The sequence below is a fragment of the Gopherus flavomarginatus genome, chromosome 15, assembly GCF_025201925.1.
Source record: "Gopherus flavomarginatus isolate rGopFla2 chromosome 15, rGopFla2.mat.asm, whole genome shotgun sequence".
NCBI classification, from domain to species: domain Eukaryota; kingdom Metazoa; phylum Chordata; order Testudines; family Testudinidae; genus Gopherus; species Gopherus flavomarginatus.
The window spans coordinates 20,035,458-20,050,296 of NC_066631.1; the positions used below are offsets into that span (position 1 = coordinate 20,035,458).

At 41.6% G+C, this 14,839-nt stretch overlaps 1 protein-coding gene across 8 annotated transcripts in view; it reads right to left on the reverse strand.

Moving 5' to 3' along the window:
* EP400 (E1A binding protein p400) overlaps window positions 1–14,839 on the reverse strand; it is a 65,601-nt gene that overhangs the window by 2,960 nt on the left and 47,802 nt on the right. For 6 of the 8 annotated variants that reach the window (XM_050923432.1, XM_050923434.1, XM_050923427.1 and 3 more), the window contains 13 exons: window positions 14,145–14,281; window positions 13,507–13,563; window positions 13,326–13,404; window positions 12,431–12,634; window positions 10,051–10,096; window positions 9,843–9,952; window positions 8,437–8,641; window positions 6,790–6,962; window positions 6,167–6,376; window positions 5,630–5,825; window positions 3,248–3,378; window positions 2,466–2,627; window positions 1,072–1,149 (listed from right to left, as the gene is read on the reverse strand). In XM_050923432.1, the coding sequence (XP_050779389.1) occupies window positions 1,072–1,149; window positions 2,466–2,627; window positions 3,248–3,378; window positions 5,630–5,825; window positions 6,167–6,376; window positions 6,790–6,962; window positions 8,437–8,641; window positions 9,843–9,952; window positions 10,051–10,096; window positions 12,431–12,634; window positions 13,326–13,404; window positions 13,507–13,563; window positions 14,145–14,281 (1,788 nt within the window). The remainder of the gene's footprint in view (window positions 1–1,071; window positions 1,150–2,465; window positions 2,628–3,247; window positions 3,379–5,629; window positions 5,826–6,166; window positions 6,377–6,789; window positions 6,963–8,436; window positions 8,642–9,842; window positions 9,953–10,050; window positions 10,097–12,430; window positions 12,635–13,325; window positions 13,405–13,506; window positions 13,564–14,144; window positions 14,282–14,839) is intronic. The other 2 variants (XM_050923431.1, XM_050923433.1) reach the window with 2 other exon arrangements.

The window sequence follows — 14,839 nt, forward strand, 5'->3', positions numbered from 1 at the left end:
AGCACTGATCACCCTTAATGTTTGTGTCTGTTGAAAAAGAGTAAGACATGTTTATTGCTAATGTTCTGAAAGCTGACTTTAAAGTGTTTGAAATAAAGGCTCTCAGCTACTTAGTGCTTGTTTATGCTTACTGGGGGATCGAGGCATCGGTCAATTTAGCAGGTCTAGTGAAGACCTGCTAAATCAACCGCAGATCGCTCTCCCGTGGACTCCTGTACTCCACCTGAACAAAAAGCACAAGGGGAGTCGATGGAAGAGTGTCTCCCGTTGACATAGCGTAATGTGGATCCCGCGGTAAGTGTATCTAAGTACATCAACTTCAGCTATGTTATTCACGTAGCTGAAGTTGTGTAACTTAGATTGATCTCCCCTTGTAGTGTAGACAAGGCCTTAGTGTTTAGTTTCCTCTTTGTCTGCCTCATCCTTGCCCCATCCCATTTTGTGTTGCTCTGAACATTTCTTTGTTTTCTGTGAAGCACCTAGCACAACCTTGGCCACTACAACGTAACAAACAAGCTTGTAATTCTATTATTTTCCCTATGCTTTAAATAGAACAATCACTAAGTTGGCTGCCATTAGCTCAATTCTCTTCCTATCCATCATTATCTTTGGTTACACATCATGATGAACAGGCAGGCACAACTTTTAGAAGCTCTCTTTAGCTCCAGATCAAATAAGAGAAGCCTGTTTAGGATCATCAAGAGTAATAATAAAAAGAAATATATAGCAGTTGATCACATGCCCAGTGACTGCATCTTAACATAAGAATGGCCATACTGGGTCAGATCAAAGGTCCATCTAGTCCAGCATCCTGTCCAATAGTGGCCAATGCCAGGTCTCCCAGAGGAAAAACAGGTAATCATCAAGTGATCCACCCCTGTTGCCCATTTCCAGCTTCTGGCAAACAGATGCTAGGGATACTATTTTAATTTTTAGGAAAGGTAACGAATATACTAGGTATTTTACAAATATTACATACGGTACATGGGAAAGAAAAATACATTTCTCCAAATAAGAAAACCTGCAATAAATTGTGTATCTTCTGTTGCGTTCAGCCTGAGTGACCCTTACCTGTTGGGAAACTGAAACCATCTGCTGAATATTGGCAACAGTCGCCTGTTGCTGGACCACCTGTGGAAGCTTTGCAACCTTTAGTAGTGTGAAATAGAAAAAATGCTTATTAAAGAAAAATGATGAATATCTTGTATTTATTTTCTCTGCACATGTCGTAAAAGGCTTATGATGGGTTTACTCTATTCTGGCTATTATCAAGCCACAGCATTATTTAAAATATGCTATTAACTAACTGTCCTTTGGAAAGCCCATCCCAGTGGCATTCGACTGGGTAGTGTGGAACTCTGCACTTGGGTGATGTTCTTTTTTCATAAAAAGCTTAAGACTATTGAAGAAATTTTTTGGAGCCAAATTTTCAATCTACAACTTGTATGTGAGAGACTGTTTCTAAGCCACTGAAAAACTACAGCAAGTTTAGTAATTCCAAAGGGTTGGACTGTCACAGCCCTTACTTGACTGTGCAGGGGAATAAGGCTTCCCCTCTTTAATCTCCTTGCTTCCCCTGGTTAAACAGTGAGTTAGCTGCCCAGAGGACAGCAGGAGCCACCTGCCTGCTACTCCCCACAGTATGCTGTGTTGATGTAGCTGAGTTGGTCCCAGAATACTAGACGAGGTGGGGGAGGTAATATCTTTTATTGGACCAACTTCTTAGAAGAGCTCGAAAGCAGATCTCTCATCAACAGAAGCTGGTCTAATAAAAGAGATCACCTGACTCACCTTGTCTCCCCACTGCACAGGGCCAGCTCCAGGCACCAGCCCAGTAAGCAGCTGCTTGGGGCGGCCAACGGTGAGAGGCAGCACATCCGGGTCTTCAGCGGCGGGTCCCTCAGTCCCCCTCAGAGCGAAGGACCAGCCACCGAATTGCCACCAAAGACTGAAGCGGCGGCGGTAGAGCTGCAGATCATGATCGCAGCATTTTTTTTTTCCTGCTTGGGGCGGCAAAAACCCTGGAGCCGGCCCTGCCATTGCAAACAGGTTGGCAGGGAGGTGATGGCAAATGGGAGTAGAGCCAAGGCTCTACTCCACCTCTTCCAATCAATGGTGAGAACGGCTTGGTGGGTGAGCAGTGGGGAGTACACTGCTCGACGAAAAGGATGATGTAACTTATTCCTCCCCAAAAGCAATGAAGGTGTGGGGGAGGAATCATGACTCTCCAGGTCACAACTTTCTCTGATCTGCTCCTGGTACTAGACATAACCCAGGGCAGACCACAAGGTTGCAATCCCACCCAGGGAGTTTTACAACTACAGTCAATTTTTAAGAACATGTAACTGGTATTGAAGCCAGCGGTTAATAAAACTCTAACCTGACTCTACTGCAGTAAGACTGTGGTCTTTGCTACTTTCTAGTCACAGAGTATTAACTTCAAGGGAGAAATTGGGCCCCAGTACCTGTATCTGTGCTTGCACTTGCTGGGTTCCACTGGGTTTTTGGGCCTGGGAAATTGGAGTTGTCAGGAACTGGGTTTTAATGGCTGGCTGTGTACTGTAGGTAACTTTCTGTTGCTGTGAAGTCTGCTGTTGGGCTTGGACGGTAAGTTGTTGAGCATTTATCTGGAGCATAAAAATTAGAAAGCAGTGAGTAAAGCATACTTCCAAAGAACAAATATATTGCTAATCACTTTGCTACAGTAACTGGAGATCATTTCAGAGTTAATAGCCAGCAAATGAGTATTGGTGAAAAGCCTATGCACACCAAAAAAATTTCTGAAAACGCTATACAATTTCAGAACTTTATGCAAGAATCTGCAAACTGTAACTTGTAACAAAGTCACTTTGTCAAAGTCCATGGTAAGTTTGAAGTTTCATGAAGAAGTCAGTTTTGTATTATTGTGCAAAAAGCATGTCGAAAATATAACTGGTGAAAATTCAGCACTTTTCCATATTTGGCTATATTAACCTCCACACTTCTATGTTTTTATCAAACCAAAGAATTATTTTTTAGGAAAATGATTAAGTGCCTAAAAAGATAGAGGCTTATAATAAAAGTCCATTCTCTACCAGAATTGTAGTTTCATAAATCAGTCTCATGGGAATATATGTATCCTTCAGACCCACTCACTGCAATTTGAGCTATGAAAGTCTATGAATAATCTGGGAAAGCCAGTAACTGAAAGACTTCAGCCACAGATGCTATCACAACAAGGCAGAGAAACAGTAAACAAAGGAAATACCTTTTGCTGTACAGTAGCTTGACCTTGTGCGACCTGGGGCTGGATGGCTTTCTGTTGCTGTGCTGTTGGATGATGCTTGAGTTTTAGCAGCTGTTGGACATGCAGTGGCTGTGCCACCACTGTCTGTCCTCCTGCAAATAAAAAAAAGAAAAAGAAAAAAGAAGAGAGTCTTCATCTTAGCCTTCTGCTAAGTATGTTTAAGGAGTGCTTAAATCTCACTGATCATAATATACAGAGATTTATGCACATGCTAAAGTTTAAGCACATATGTTATCCCATTGAATTCAACAGGACTTCTCACACATTTAAAGTTAAGCAAAAATCTTTGCAGGATCAAGCCCTAACAGTGCCTTTCTCTCCAGCTGTGAGTGCAGTAAGAGACAGTAAACATGAGGCAGTCTTTTAGAATCTATCTTGCCCTTCAAACAAAAGTGAACATTATAAGTATATTCTGTGAAATAAGCTATGAAGCATGTGTGTGCCATCACCATCACTGATTTTATAATAGATGTGGTAGTATATGCCATTGTATCTGAAGGCAGGATTAAGCAAAATTTCACTGCATTAGTACTATAATACCGTTAGAATAATTTTTTACATACTGTAGTAGATGCTGTTCTAAAACGAATATCTGATACAGAAATATCAGTTAACTGAATCTCAGTTTGCTACTCAAATGGCTTTTCTATTCTTAATTAAAAGACTATTCTTCTTAGAGATTGTGTGATTACTATGGTTTTATACAGAAAACCTGTTCACCACCTATTCTTAGAGCACGGTTTCTCAAACTGGGGTTGCTGCTTGTGTAGGGAAAGTCCCTGGCGGGCTGGGCCGGTTTGTTTACCTGGCCCCTCTGCAGGTCCAGCCGATCATGGCTCCCACTGGCCATGGTTGGCTGCTCCAGGCCAATGGGAGCTGCTGGAGGCGGTTCAGGCCGAGGGACATACTGGCCGCCGCTTCCAGCAGCTTTCATTTGCCTTCAGCGGCGAACCGCGGCCAGTGGGAGCCGCGATCGGCCAGATCTGCGGACAGGGCGGGTAAACAAACCGGCCGGGCCCACCAGGTGTTTTCCCAACACAAGGGGCAACCCCAGTTTGAGAAACACTGTCTTAGAGGGATACCATCAACTTCAGTAAATATAAGTGCAAAGTACTTCACTTAGGAAGCAAAAAATTAAATGGACCACTACAAAATGGGAAATATCTGGCTAGGCGGTAGAACTTTTGAAAAGGATCTGGGTGTACAGTGGATTCCAAATTGAATGAGTCAACATGTGATGCAGTTTCAAAAGGCAAATATCATTCTGGGGTGTATTAATAGGACTATCATATGCAAGATGCGAAAGGAAATTGGGCCTTGCTCTACTGGCATTGGTGAGGCCTCAGCTGGAGTACTGTGTCCAAATCTGGGCCCCACACTTTAGGAAAATAAGTGGACAAATTGGAGAATGTCCAGAGGAGAGCAAAAAAATGATAAATGGACTACAAAACCTGGCCTAGGAGGAAAGGTTAAAAAAAACTGGGCATATTTAGTCTTGAAAAAGACGATCTGATAACAGTCTTCAAATATTTGTTAAGGGCTGCTATAGAGAGGACTGTGTTCAATTGGTGTCCATGTCCCTTGAAGGTAGGACAAGAAGCAATGGCTTAATCTGCAGCAAGGGAGATTTAGGAAAAACTAACTATAAGCGTAGTTAAGTCTAGATCAGGCTTCCAAGGGAGGTTGTGGAATCTCCATAACCGGAGGTTTTTAAGAACAGATTGGACAAACACCTGTCAGGAATGGTCTACCATTTACTTGATCCTGGCTCAGTACAGGGAATGGTCTTAATAACTTCTTTAAGTTCCTTCCAGCCCCTTATTTCTAGGATTCTATAATTTAAAAAGGAAATCATACTTCTGTCTGAAAATTCCTTACCTACGATTGTTAAAAGTAACACCAAAGTTTACTGTAACTGCAAGGTTACATTTACTTGTCTCTGCCTCCGTGGTTAATTTTGTGCTCTTGACAGAAAATCTTGGCCCCATCCAGCTGAAGTTAATGGGAGTCTTTACATTAACTTCAACGGGTTTCAGATCAGGCCCTCTGCACATAGACAAGTTTTTCTGATTTGTATTATTTCTCCACAGTGCACCAGGAGAGAAAGAAAACAGTTTAAAAACAGCCAGATGTGACTGCAGAAGCACAAACTGTCAGGGCAAATCTAGTACCTGAAACGCTTTTAACTTATTTTTAAAGTAGACTGAATTTCAATCTGCATCCGTTAAGTCTTGTAATGAGAAGGAGAAAGCATCTTGTACTAGATATTATTTGAGGTGCCACCGAATTTTTTTACAGCACATCTTTAAAGTACACTGTATTTCAAGAAGCATAATGAAGTACCTGCTGCTTTCTGTGGCTGCCCAATAGCAACGCTAATCCCAGCAACCGTAACAGGGAGAGTTGTAACTCCTGCAGATGACACAACCGCAGCTGGAACAGACACCACTGGAGGCTTTGCCAAAGTAACTTGTGCTGCCTGAGGTGTTTGGGCCTGGATTTGTCCTTGTGCTTGAAGCTGGGAAGCAGGAACACGAGTCTAAGCAGAAAGGAATTAGGATTATTATACAGACAAAGAATATTTGGTGTATTTAATTAGGTCATTGCAAGATGATAACTGTATGTTCAGAAACTAAGGGCCTAATTCTCAATTACACTAAAGACCCTTTACACTGCGCTAACAACGCAAAGCAACCTTAAAGTGGCCTTCAGCTACGTTTACATCGCTTTACGTCCCCTTAACGTGGCCAGAGCAGTGTAAAAGGGCCTCCAGCGTACATGAGAATCAAGTGCTAGATTCAGACACAACATCTCATTCGTTTTAATCAGTGCAGAACTAGCAGTTTAAGTGCATTTTTAACTGAGCGTATGGCAACTTACAAGACGAGCAACCTGCAGGTTTGTCACTGTGGTGCCTGTAAGTACCGCTCCAGGCCGTGGTGCTGTGACAGCAGTAAGTTGTTGAGTTTGCTGCTGCTGTTGCACTTGTACTTGTGTTGTCTGTTGTTGGGCCCCTGGCTGTGTCTGCTGCTGTGTTGCTTGCTGCTGAGGAAGCTGCAATTTTTGTTTCTGCAACTTCATCAGCTGCTCCTGAAAGTATAAACATTTTTATAGTTTTCAATTTCATTAGTGGTTTTAGGAATGGTGGATACATCCCCCCAGTGGGAGCAGACTTTGAAACTTGAAGCTATGGGAGTTCTCCTGCCAGTTTTGATCCATGAGCAATGGAACTAAGAATGTAGTTCCTGTATACTGGGGATCTCCAGAGAACAAATACCTAGCGCCTGTTTACCGTTTTACTTCATGGAAGTACTTAAACTTGAACCAGTTAGCCTGCTCTGTGTTTCCATGAAATTTTATTATTACTGGCAGTGAATTTAAGAGGGAACTCCTGTTTTCTGTCTAGTATGAGAACATAGGTCACTGAAGACGACATCACTGATAAGTGTTTAAAGAAACAGGAAAGAACAGCATTCACATCATCTTAGGAACGTTTCCCTCACCTGTGATAACTTCCCTACAGTTTTTATTTGGGCTGGAGACTGGGCTTGAGCCTGGGTCTGAATCTGTGGAACCTGCACCTGAGTGGCCTGCTGCTGCTGCTGCTGCTGCTGCCTGAGAAGCTGGAATTGAGCAGGTGTGATTGTTTTGCCAGAGAGCTGAACTGTTGGCGTAGCTGCAAATAAAGCAAAAAAGCTCTGAAGAGAAAGTTCCAACATTTGATTAATTTAATCAACTTCACTTAAAAAGTTCTAGTACAATTGCTAAACCTGTCCTTTCTTGCTACACTAATTCTGAGGAGAGATTCAGGATTAGATTAAAGGAAACAGACTAGGTAGGGAGGCCCAAATGAATTACATAAGCAGGAATGCAATAGGATCATTGTTAGCAAAACCAAAAGTATAACTAATCCGTGTGACTCTATTGCTAAACAAACCCATTCAGAAGACTCAGATTCACATCCATTGTTTTACACCAATTTATTGCTTTATACACCGCTTTATTTCTGTATCAATCATTAATGTCCGCACAGTGTTGGCTGCTAGAGCTCTCATGTTAGCAGATAAGTGATAGCTAACCCCAGTCCTGCTGATAAAAGATTATGTTAAAATTCTCTTAAACAGTTTAGAGTTACCTGGCTCCTGGATTAATTCAGAAAAACAAACATCTACTTACAAATGTTAAAATACGTGCAATTTTGCACTAGTACTTTTCACGTAACATCTTTCATTTTAAGGTCTCAACAGCTTCACAAACTTTATTTAAACCTCACAACAGCTCTCCCTCTCCTTGTGAGGCATCTTCATTTTATGGATGTGTAAACCAAAGTATAGAGTGGATCAGAATAAGAGATCAGAATAGAACTGAACAGTACATAAGAGATCAGACTAGAACCCAGGAGTCCTAGAGTGAGTCCCCTATTCTAATCACTACTCTATACTTCCTCTAACAAACCTCACTCTGTCTTAATGTAATGTCTGAATAAACTATAGGTAGAAGTCTAATGAAGATGTTGTGCCACAACATTATTTAATACTATTTACTATAAACCCTGGGGTGACCTGGAAATTAATTTATATATTTTATATATATACACATATATACATACATACACACACGCGCAACATAAAATGTTCTCACCTTCATCCAACTCCTTATTTGACACTGAAAATTATAGAGAGGACCCTATTTTCTTTGCTTTGTAAGCTTATGCTGTTTATTAAAAGGGGCATAAAACAATAAAGGCTAGCTCAAACTACGAGTAAATGAGTACAGATTGCAAATAGTTTTTCTTGATTACATAAACAGAGCAAATAAATACTTTCCTTTCTTGAAAATGGGGTATGATCAAGAGCAGTCAATAAAGCTGAATTTGCTGTATTTGCATACAATTATTATGCATGTTGATTAAAGTAGTGCCTAGGAACCAATTAGTGTATTTTCTCTGTTCTGCACTTAGTAAAATTTAATAGAGGAAAATATGATTTCTGGCACTAAGGATAAAAAGGTTAAAAGTTTTCAGCAGTGTTTAACAAGGATACTGCTGGTGAAGTCTGACTCCAATATTCTGAGGCCGAGATGGTCAAGTAAGCTACAGGAAGTTTAGGCACTTAAAGTACACTAGAAAAGAATCACCACACAATTATTACCTGGCGTAACTTGAGTCACTAAGGATCTCGCCTGCGTCTGTACTGGTGTTAGGTTGGTCGTTACCACGGCTGATGCTGTCACAGATGTTACTGCTCGAACACCCTGGGTAGATGCTATGGTCACCAATTCTGTTGATGCAGCAGGTGCTGCTGCTGTTCGCTGCTGAGTATGTACCACCTGAGCAGAAGAACCACCTCCTGAAGTCTAAGGAAGAAAAAAAAACATTATTCTTCACTACTTTCAACTTACGTTTAAAACCACAGAACCTTCTGGAAACAGAGGACATATTTTTAAGATACAAATGTCATAAATAAAGGCAAATATGTACATACCTTTCCAGTCTATCTAATAAATGGCCAGTCACCTCATTCTCAATATTCTGAACTGAAAGCCCTTAACTATAATACTCAAGTGTGAATTTTCCCCCATTTGCACTCATCAGTTTTAGATATCTTGTTTATAAGAACGTAAGAATGGCTATACTGGGTCAGACCAAAAGTCCATCTAACCCAGTATCCTGTCTTCCAACAGTGGCCAATGCCAGCTGTCCCAGAGGGAAAGAACAGAACAGGTAATCATCGAGTGATCCATCCTCTATAGCCCATTCCCAGCTTCTGGCAAACAGAGGCTAGGGAAAACATCCCTGCCCATGCTGGCTAACAGCCATTGATGAACTTATCCTTCAGGAACTTATCTAGTTCTTTTTTGAACCCTGTTATAGTTTTGGCCTTCACAACATCCTCTAACAAAGAGTTCCACAGGTTGACAGTGTGCTGTGTGAAGAAATACTTCCTTTTGTTTGTTTTAAACCTGCTGCCTATTAATTTCATTTGGTGACCACTACTTCTTGCGTTATGAGAAAGAGTAAATAACACTTCCTAAGAGTCATGATTTTATAGACCTCAATCATATCCCCCCTTAGTCGTCTCTTTTCCAAGCTGAAAAGTCCCAGTCTTATTAAACTCTCCTCATACAGAAGCCGTTCTTTACCCCAATCATTTTTGTTGCCCTTTCCTGAACCTTTTCCAATTACTTCACATTTATCAACATTGATTTGCTTGTGTGTATTTAAAAAAAAAAAAGAATCACTGATCAGAGATAGACTGGCAGAGGTAAAGGCTGAATGATCTAAGAAGTCTTTTCCCTGTTTAATTTCTATTATTCTGTGTAGCCTTGTCTCATTTATAACAATATTTGTTATGCAACACATTTCCATTAGCTGTATCATTCTCTTCTTTGGACAATATACAGACTGGTAAGAATATACCAGACTAAATGAAGTTAGCTATGGGCAGAGTTATATACATAAAACTAAGAAAAAATTGAATGCTAGAAACTGATTGTGCTGCTACAATCAGCAAATAAAAATAATTAAATTACAGTACAACTACTTAAATTTACTCACTGTCAGTGTCCCAGGTATAACTGGTGAAGCCAGACGTTTATTAATAGGCTGAAAGGTAGCAGCGGGGACTCCAGCAACTGTATTCACTATAACATTCCCACTCACAGTAGCTGAAAGTAAACCCAACAAAAACATGAGACTAATACAAAAAAAAAAAAAATTCCTGTATTTCTTCCTCCAGCCCCAGTGCTTTACTAAAACATCTTACCAGTCTGTATACTTGTCCCAGTGACTGCTGTTTTGATTGTGCCAGCCTGTTTAGAAGACAATTTGAATAATGTTTCAGAGAAAAACTGGAAAACAACTTAGTGCAAGTCTTTAAAACTACTTTTCTGTTTAACATAATATAGCTGCCTTATCGTGAGAATGAGATAGCTGCCTAAATTTATTAAAAAATATTATAATAAAGTGCATAGATACTTATGTCTAAGTTCACCATGTAGCACATGTACAGCTATTTATGCATATATTCATTTCTCTCCCAGAGCTGTGGTACTTTGATTCTTTTCTAATGAAATTAAATCAGCACTGTATGCATACTATAACCTAGGGTATGATTTTGTCATGGAGATATTTAATAAAAGTCATGGATAGGTTACGGGCAATAAACAAGAAATCACAGAAGTTGTGACCTGTCCCTGACTTTTACTAAAAACATCCCTGACAAAATGGGGAGGGAGGAGAGCCCAGCACCCTACCCCCCCGGCAGTGGCTGGGAGCTGTAAGGATCCCATTGCTCAGTGGCTGGGAGCAGCAGGGGGAGGCAAGGCCCTTCCAGAGGCAGAGGCTGGGAAACTGTGGGAGGGCTCCCGCCCTGGCAGCTGAGCAGCTCCGAGGTCCCTCTGCCGCTTCCAGCTGGGGGCGGAGGGTAGGGGCCCACCGCCTGCTAAGCAGCTCCAGGGTCCCTCTGCTGCCAGTGGCAGCAGATGAGAGTTGTGGGGGGACCCCCACCCACGGCCGCTAAGCAGCTCCAGGATCCCTCTGCTGCTGCCACCAGCGACCAGCGGCACCGGAACATTTTTAATAATGGGGGTGCTGAAAGCCAGTTCCCTTATACCCGTCCATATCCCACCTCTGCTCCTCCCAAGCTGGGGCCGGGAGCAGGGCCGTGTCTACTGGGGGGGTGGAGGGTTGGGAGGAGACCCGGACAGGGATAAGGGGGCTGAGGCTGGGGCCACAGCTGGAGGCGGGATCGGTGGCCAGGACCCTTGAGTACAGGGCCAGAGGCTGCGTGCGGGGCCAAAAGCAGAGGCATGGGACCAGGACCCAGTGTGCGGGGCTGGAAGCAGAGCCCCACACAAGACCTTAGGGTGCTGCAGCACCCCCCGCACCCATAGTTTCTGCACCTATGCCTGCAACTGGAAGCTGGGGGGAGGGAAGTTGCTCACGAAGGCTGAGACACTGCAGGGTGGACCCCTGCCAGCGGCGGCAGCTGGTCAGTTGTGGAGCCCCCAGTGTCACAGAGTCACTGGAAGTCACAGATTCTGTGACTTCTAGTGACCTCTGTGACATAATCTTAGCCTTAACTATAACATACAAGATCTGTAGCCTTCGAAACATCAGTCCTAATCCTATTATCAGTTCCACTGGCACAGGATCAAGAGCTCGTTCAGAGCCCCACTGAAGTTAAGAGGGCATATCATGGGCCTGTGTTCGTGAAGCCAATTGCAGGATCACAGTCACGGTGTGTTATACCAGTTCTTCTTTCTCCTCCTCAGCCACTACCTCCCACCCAAGAGCATATGTTGTTTCACACCTTTTGGTTTTGAGCTGCTTAACAGAATCTCTTGGCAAAATTACTGCTTGGTGTCAACTTCTTACATCAATGGGAACAAATCTGATCTACAGTCTCTATAGATTAACATATATCAACTGGTCTGTAACTAAGACCTGTCACATACAATAGGTTGTAACAGTCATAAATGAGTTTCTTCTCTCATCTTCCTTTTGACCTAGCAAACAGATGGGCTGAAGAAAGAGGCAGCACTAGAAAGCCTGCCATTTCATCATGTGATTCTCCAGGGACTCTGACCCTTGAACTGGTGATCTTGAGGAGAAAGACCCTAAGTCATTCTAAGAAGTTTCACATGACTGTCTGAGCAAAGGAACAAGAGTTCCACAAAGAAAATGCATCTCTTGAACTGCACTGTGCCACATTCCACCAGCTAAAACATCTCCACAGGTAGAGGGATTTTTTTTTTTTAAATTACAGAGACGTTTATTTGCCTCTGTACTCCCCAAATTATTTGGATGATTTTTTTTCATGTATCATGCCAGTATCTGCTCAGATTTCTGAGATGAAAAGGTAGTTGTACTGGCTGATGTCCTTGTTGATGGCATTTTCACATCAGAGAATACCACAGCCTACTCTCTCAATTCTAACATGAATTCTCCAAGGAATCCTAATAAGTGAGTGGGTGAAAACCAAGATACGCAACCTATCCAGGCAATTAATAAGATACTGTTTCTTAATCTGCTCTATATCAAGTCAGAATTCTCACTTTCAATACAAAGAACATATGCATAGATAGCGCACACCCAAGAACTGAAGTCACTGCTTCAGAAGCAGCAAGGCTTCCCTTTCTTACCAATACTGCTGTGTTGGCCACAGAAGTTACTGCAGTCTGTACCACTGCCTGTGGCTGCTGAACTACCTGTGCTTGAGTCTGTGGTTGAGGCTGAGCTTGTGCTTGCTGTACAGCTGACTGCTGAGTTTGCTGCTGGCCAGCTTGCTGCTGCTGCTGAGGCTGTGGGCCCGTCTGCTGCTGTGCCCTCTGCTGTTCAGCCAAAGCCTGTGAAATGGAAAAGAAATATGTTTAGTAAGTTCTTCAGAACAGCACATATAACAAAGCTTCCATGCTCAGTCAGGAGTGAGTCACCCATATGCTCAGTAACCGATGCCCAAGTATGCTCTCTATAGTATGCCCTTACATTAGCTGATGAAGCAAGGCAGCTCTTACTGGATAAAATATGAACGGGGGCTACAGAATGAACAATAATAAAATGAGGAAGTAGGTTGCTTTTTGAGTGTGTCTCAAAAAAAAAAAAAAAAGAGAATCCTAGGTGCTTGTGAATACTATTACATTAGGATAGGCCAATAGGAAACTTCCTGTTTAGGAATTTGATGTTCAAACTCAACTAAAGAGAAGATTGGAACACTGCTTGTGCAGGCCACTATAGTGGCAAACTTCCCTTAGAAGTCAGCTCATGTCACAGTCCCATTATTCATTTTCTAGTGCAATTTTATTCTGTTATTATTTAGAATACAGAAATTAGTGGGCTACTGCTGCAGCAGGATATCGAACAGGAAAAGACTGAGCTCAAAAGTAAAAGGAAGTAATATGGGTTTAATGACCATAAATTACAACTACCCACTCATAGCAAACAGACATAATGTTGGTAAGTTCAGGCACAGGATGGAAGGGCATCACACTTGATTGCTTTTACTGCAATCAGTTCATATAATTGAGATATAAGATGTACCTTTTTCTCTTTAGCAATACGCTCTGCTCGGAGGGATGCAACCTGAATTGGAGGAAGTGGCTTATCATAGTTGATTCCACTAGAAATAAAAGCAGTAAAAGAATTTAGAAATGAACATTTTAAAAGAAAATCCCAGTTTTTAAGCCATTTTAAAACCCTTTAAGACACAGTGACTACCCACCTTTCTGCAAGCACAGAAGCATGCTTTGGATTCTTCTGGAAAGGATTCATGCCAAGTCTGAAATTAACCAAAATTACATTACTGGAAAGAAAAAACCTGAGCAGAAACATTTAATTTTATCTGGTTTGTAAAGTAACGCTTTGCATTTCTGATGATGTTTCTCAGGCGTTTCCAGCAGCACTAATACTCATACATGGATGGATGCATTAAGATAGACAGACTTCTACAGCAAACGTTAAATAAATGTAGCTGGCAGATACCACACAAATAAGCATAAGATATTACTGTGAGTTCAAGATTTTTGTAGCTTAGGCAAAATAACATGTGCTGTACGTGGAGACTTCTCTTAAATGGTATTCTCTGCCCCCCTGCCCAAAAAAAGACCTAAAATTAACCTACATAAGAACAGATATCAGTTCCATCCTCACAGCCACAGGACAACAGGGGGAAGGGGAAGAGTTCAAGAACAGAGAGACAAACAGCTAAGCAGAAAAGCATGTCAGCACGTTTGCATCACAAACATGAGAAAGTAAAAAGCTCCTTGGCTGGGACAGTGGTCGAGAATATAATTATGTGTAAAAGGCTGGGCACCTTTAGTATATAGTGAAATAGGAAATATCCGCGTTTAGCTTACTTACAGGGGTTTGATTGGTGGACTTCTCTTTCCTGCAATCATTTTCATCATCTCAAAATGATTAGTATAAAGCTGGGTGTGGGTTGCACCTTCATCTTGGGCATAGATCTGATTGGTACGAAGCGGACGACTATTTTTGGTCTAAAAATAAAAACAAACAAAAAACCTTTACATTAAAAAAAAACCTAGCCATGCATAGCGCAAACAAGTACTGTAAAATTACCACAGCACAGTTCTCCTAATAAAGCTATGTTACTTTCCAAAGCCCTTTTTAGTTCCAGTACTTGGCTTCTCCTGAGCAGCGACTGGAAATGAGAGATGAGCCTGACTACTAGTCAGAAAACAGGGCAAAGTGAGAACTTCTGGATCTACTCTCAGTTCTGTCATGTAACTTGCTGTATGGTTTGGAGGAAGTCACTCAGCTTTGTGACTCAGTCTCTGCATCTGTAAAATAGGGATAATACTCTACCACGCAAGTGTTTTTTAAGATTAATTCATTAATTCTAAATCACTTAAATTCTTATATGAAATGTGCTATTATAAAAGTTAAGTACTATGATGATAATCATGATGAACTATGTAGTGTTTTTGTGAAGTGGACAAATACTAATGATTAAGCTGAAACAACAAAACTGTGTGTGTGATTTACAATTTAACTACTAATTACAGGTGCTGAAATCTGGTATCAATCTACTGTAT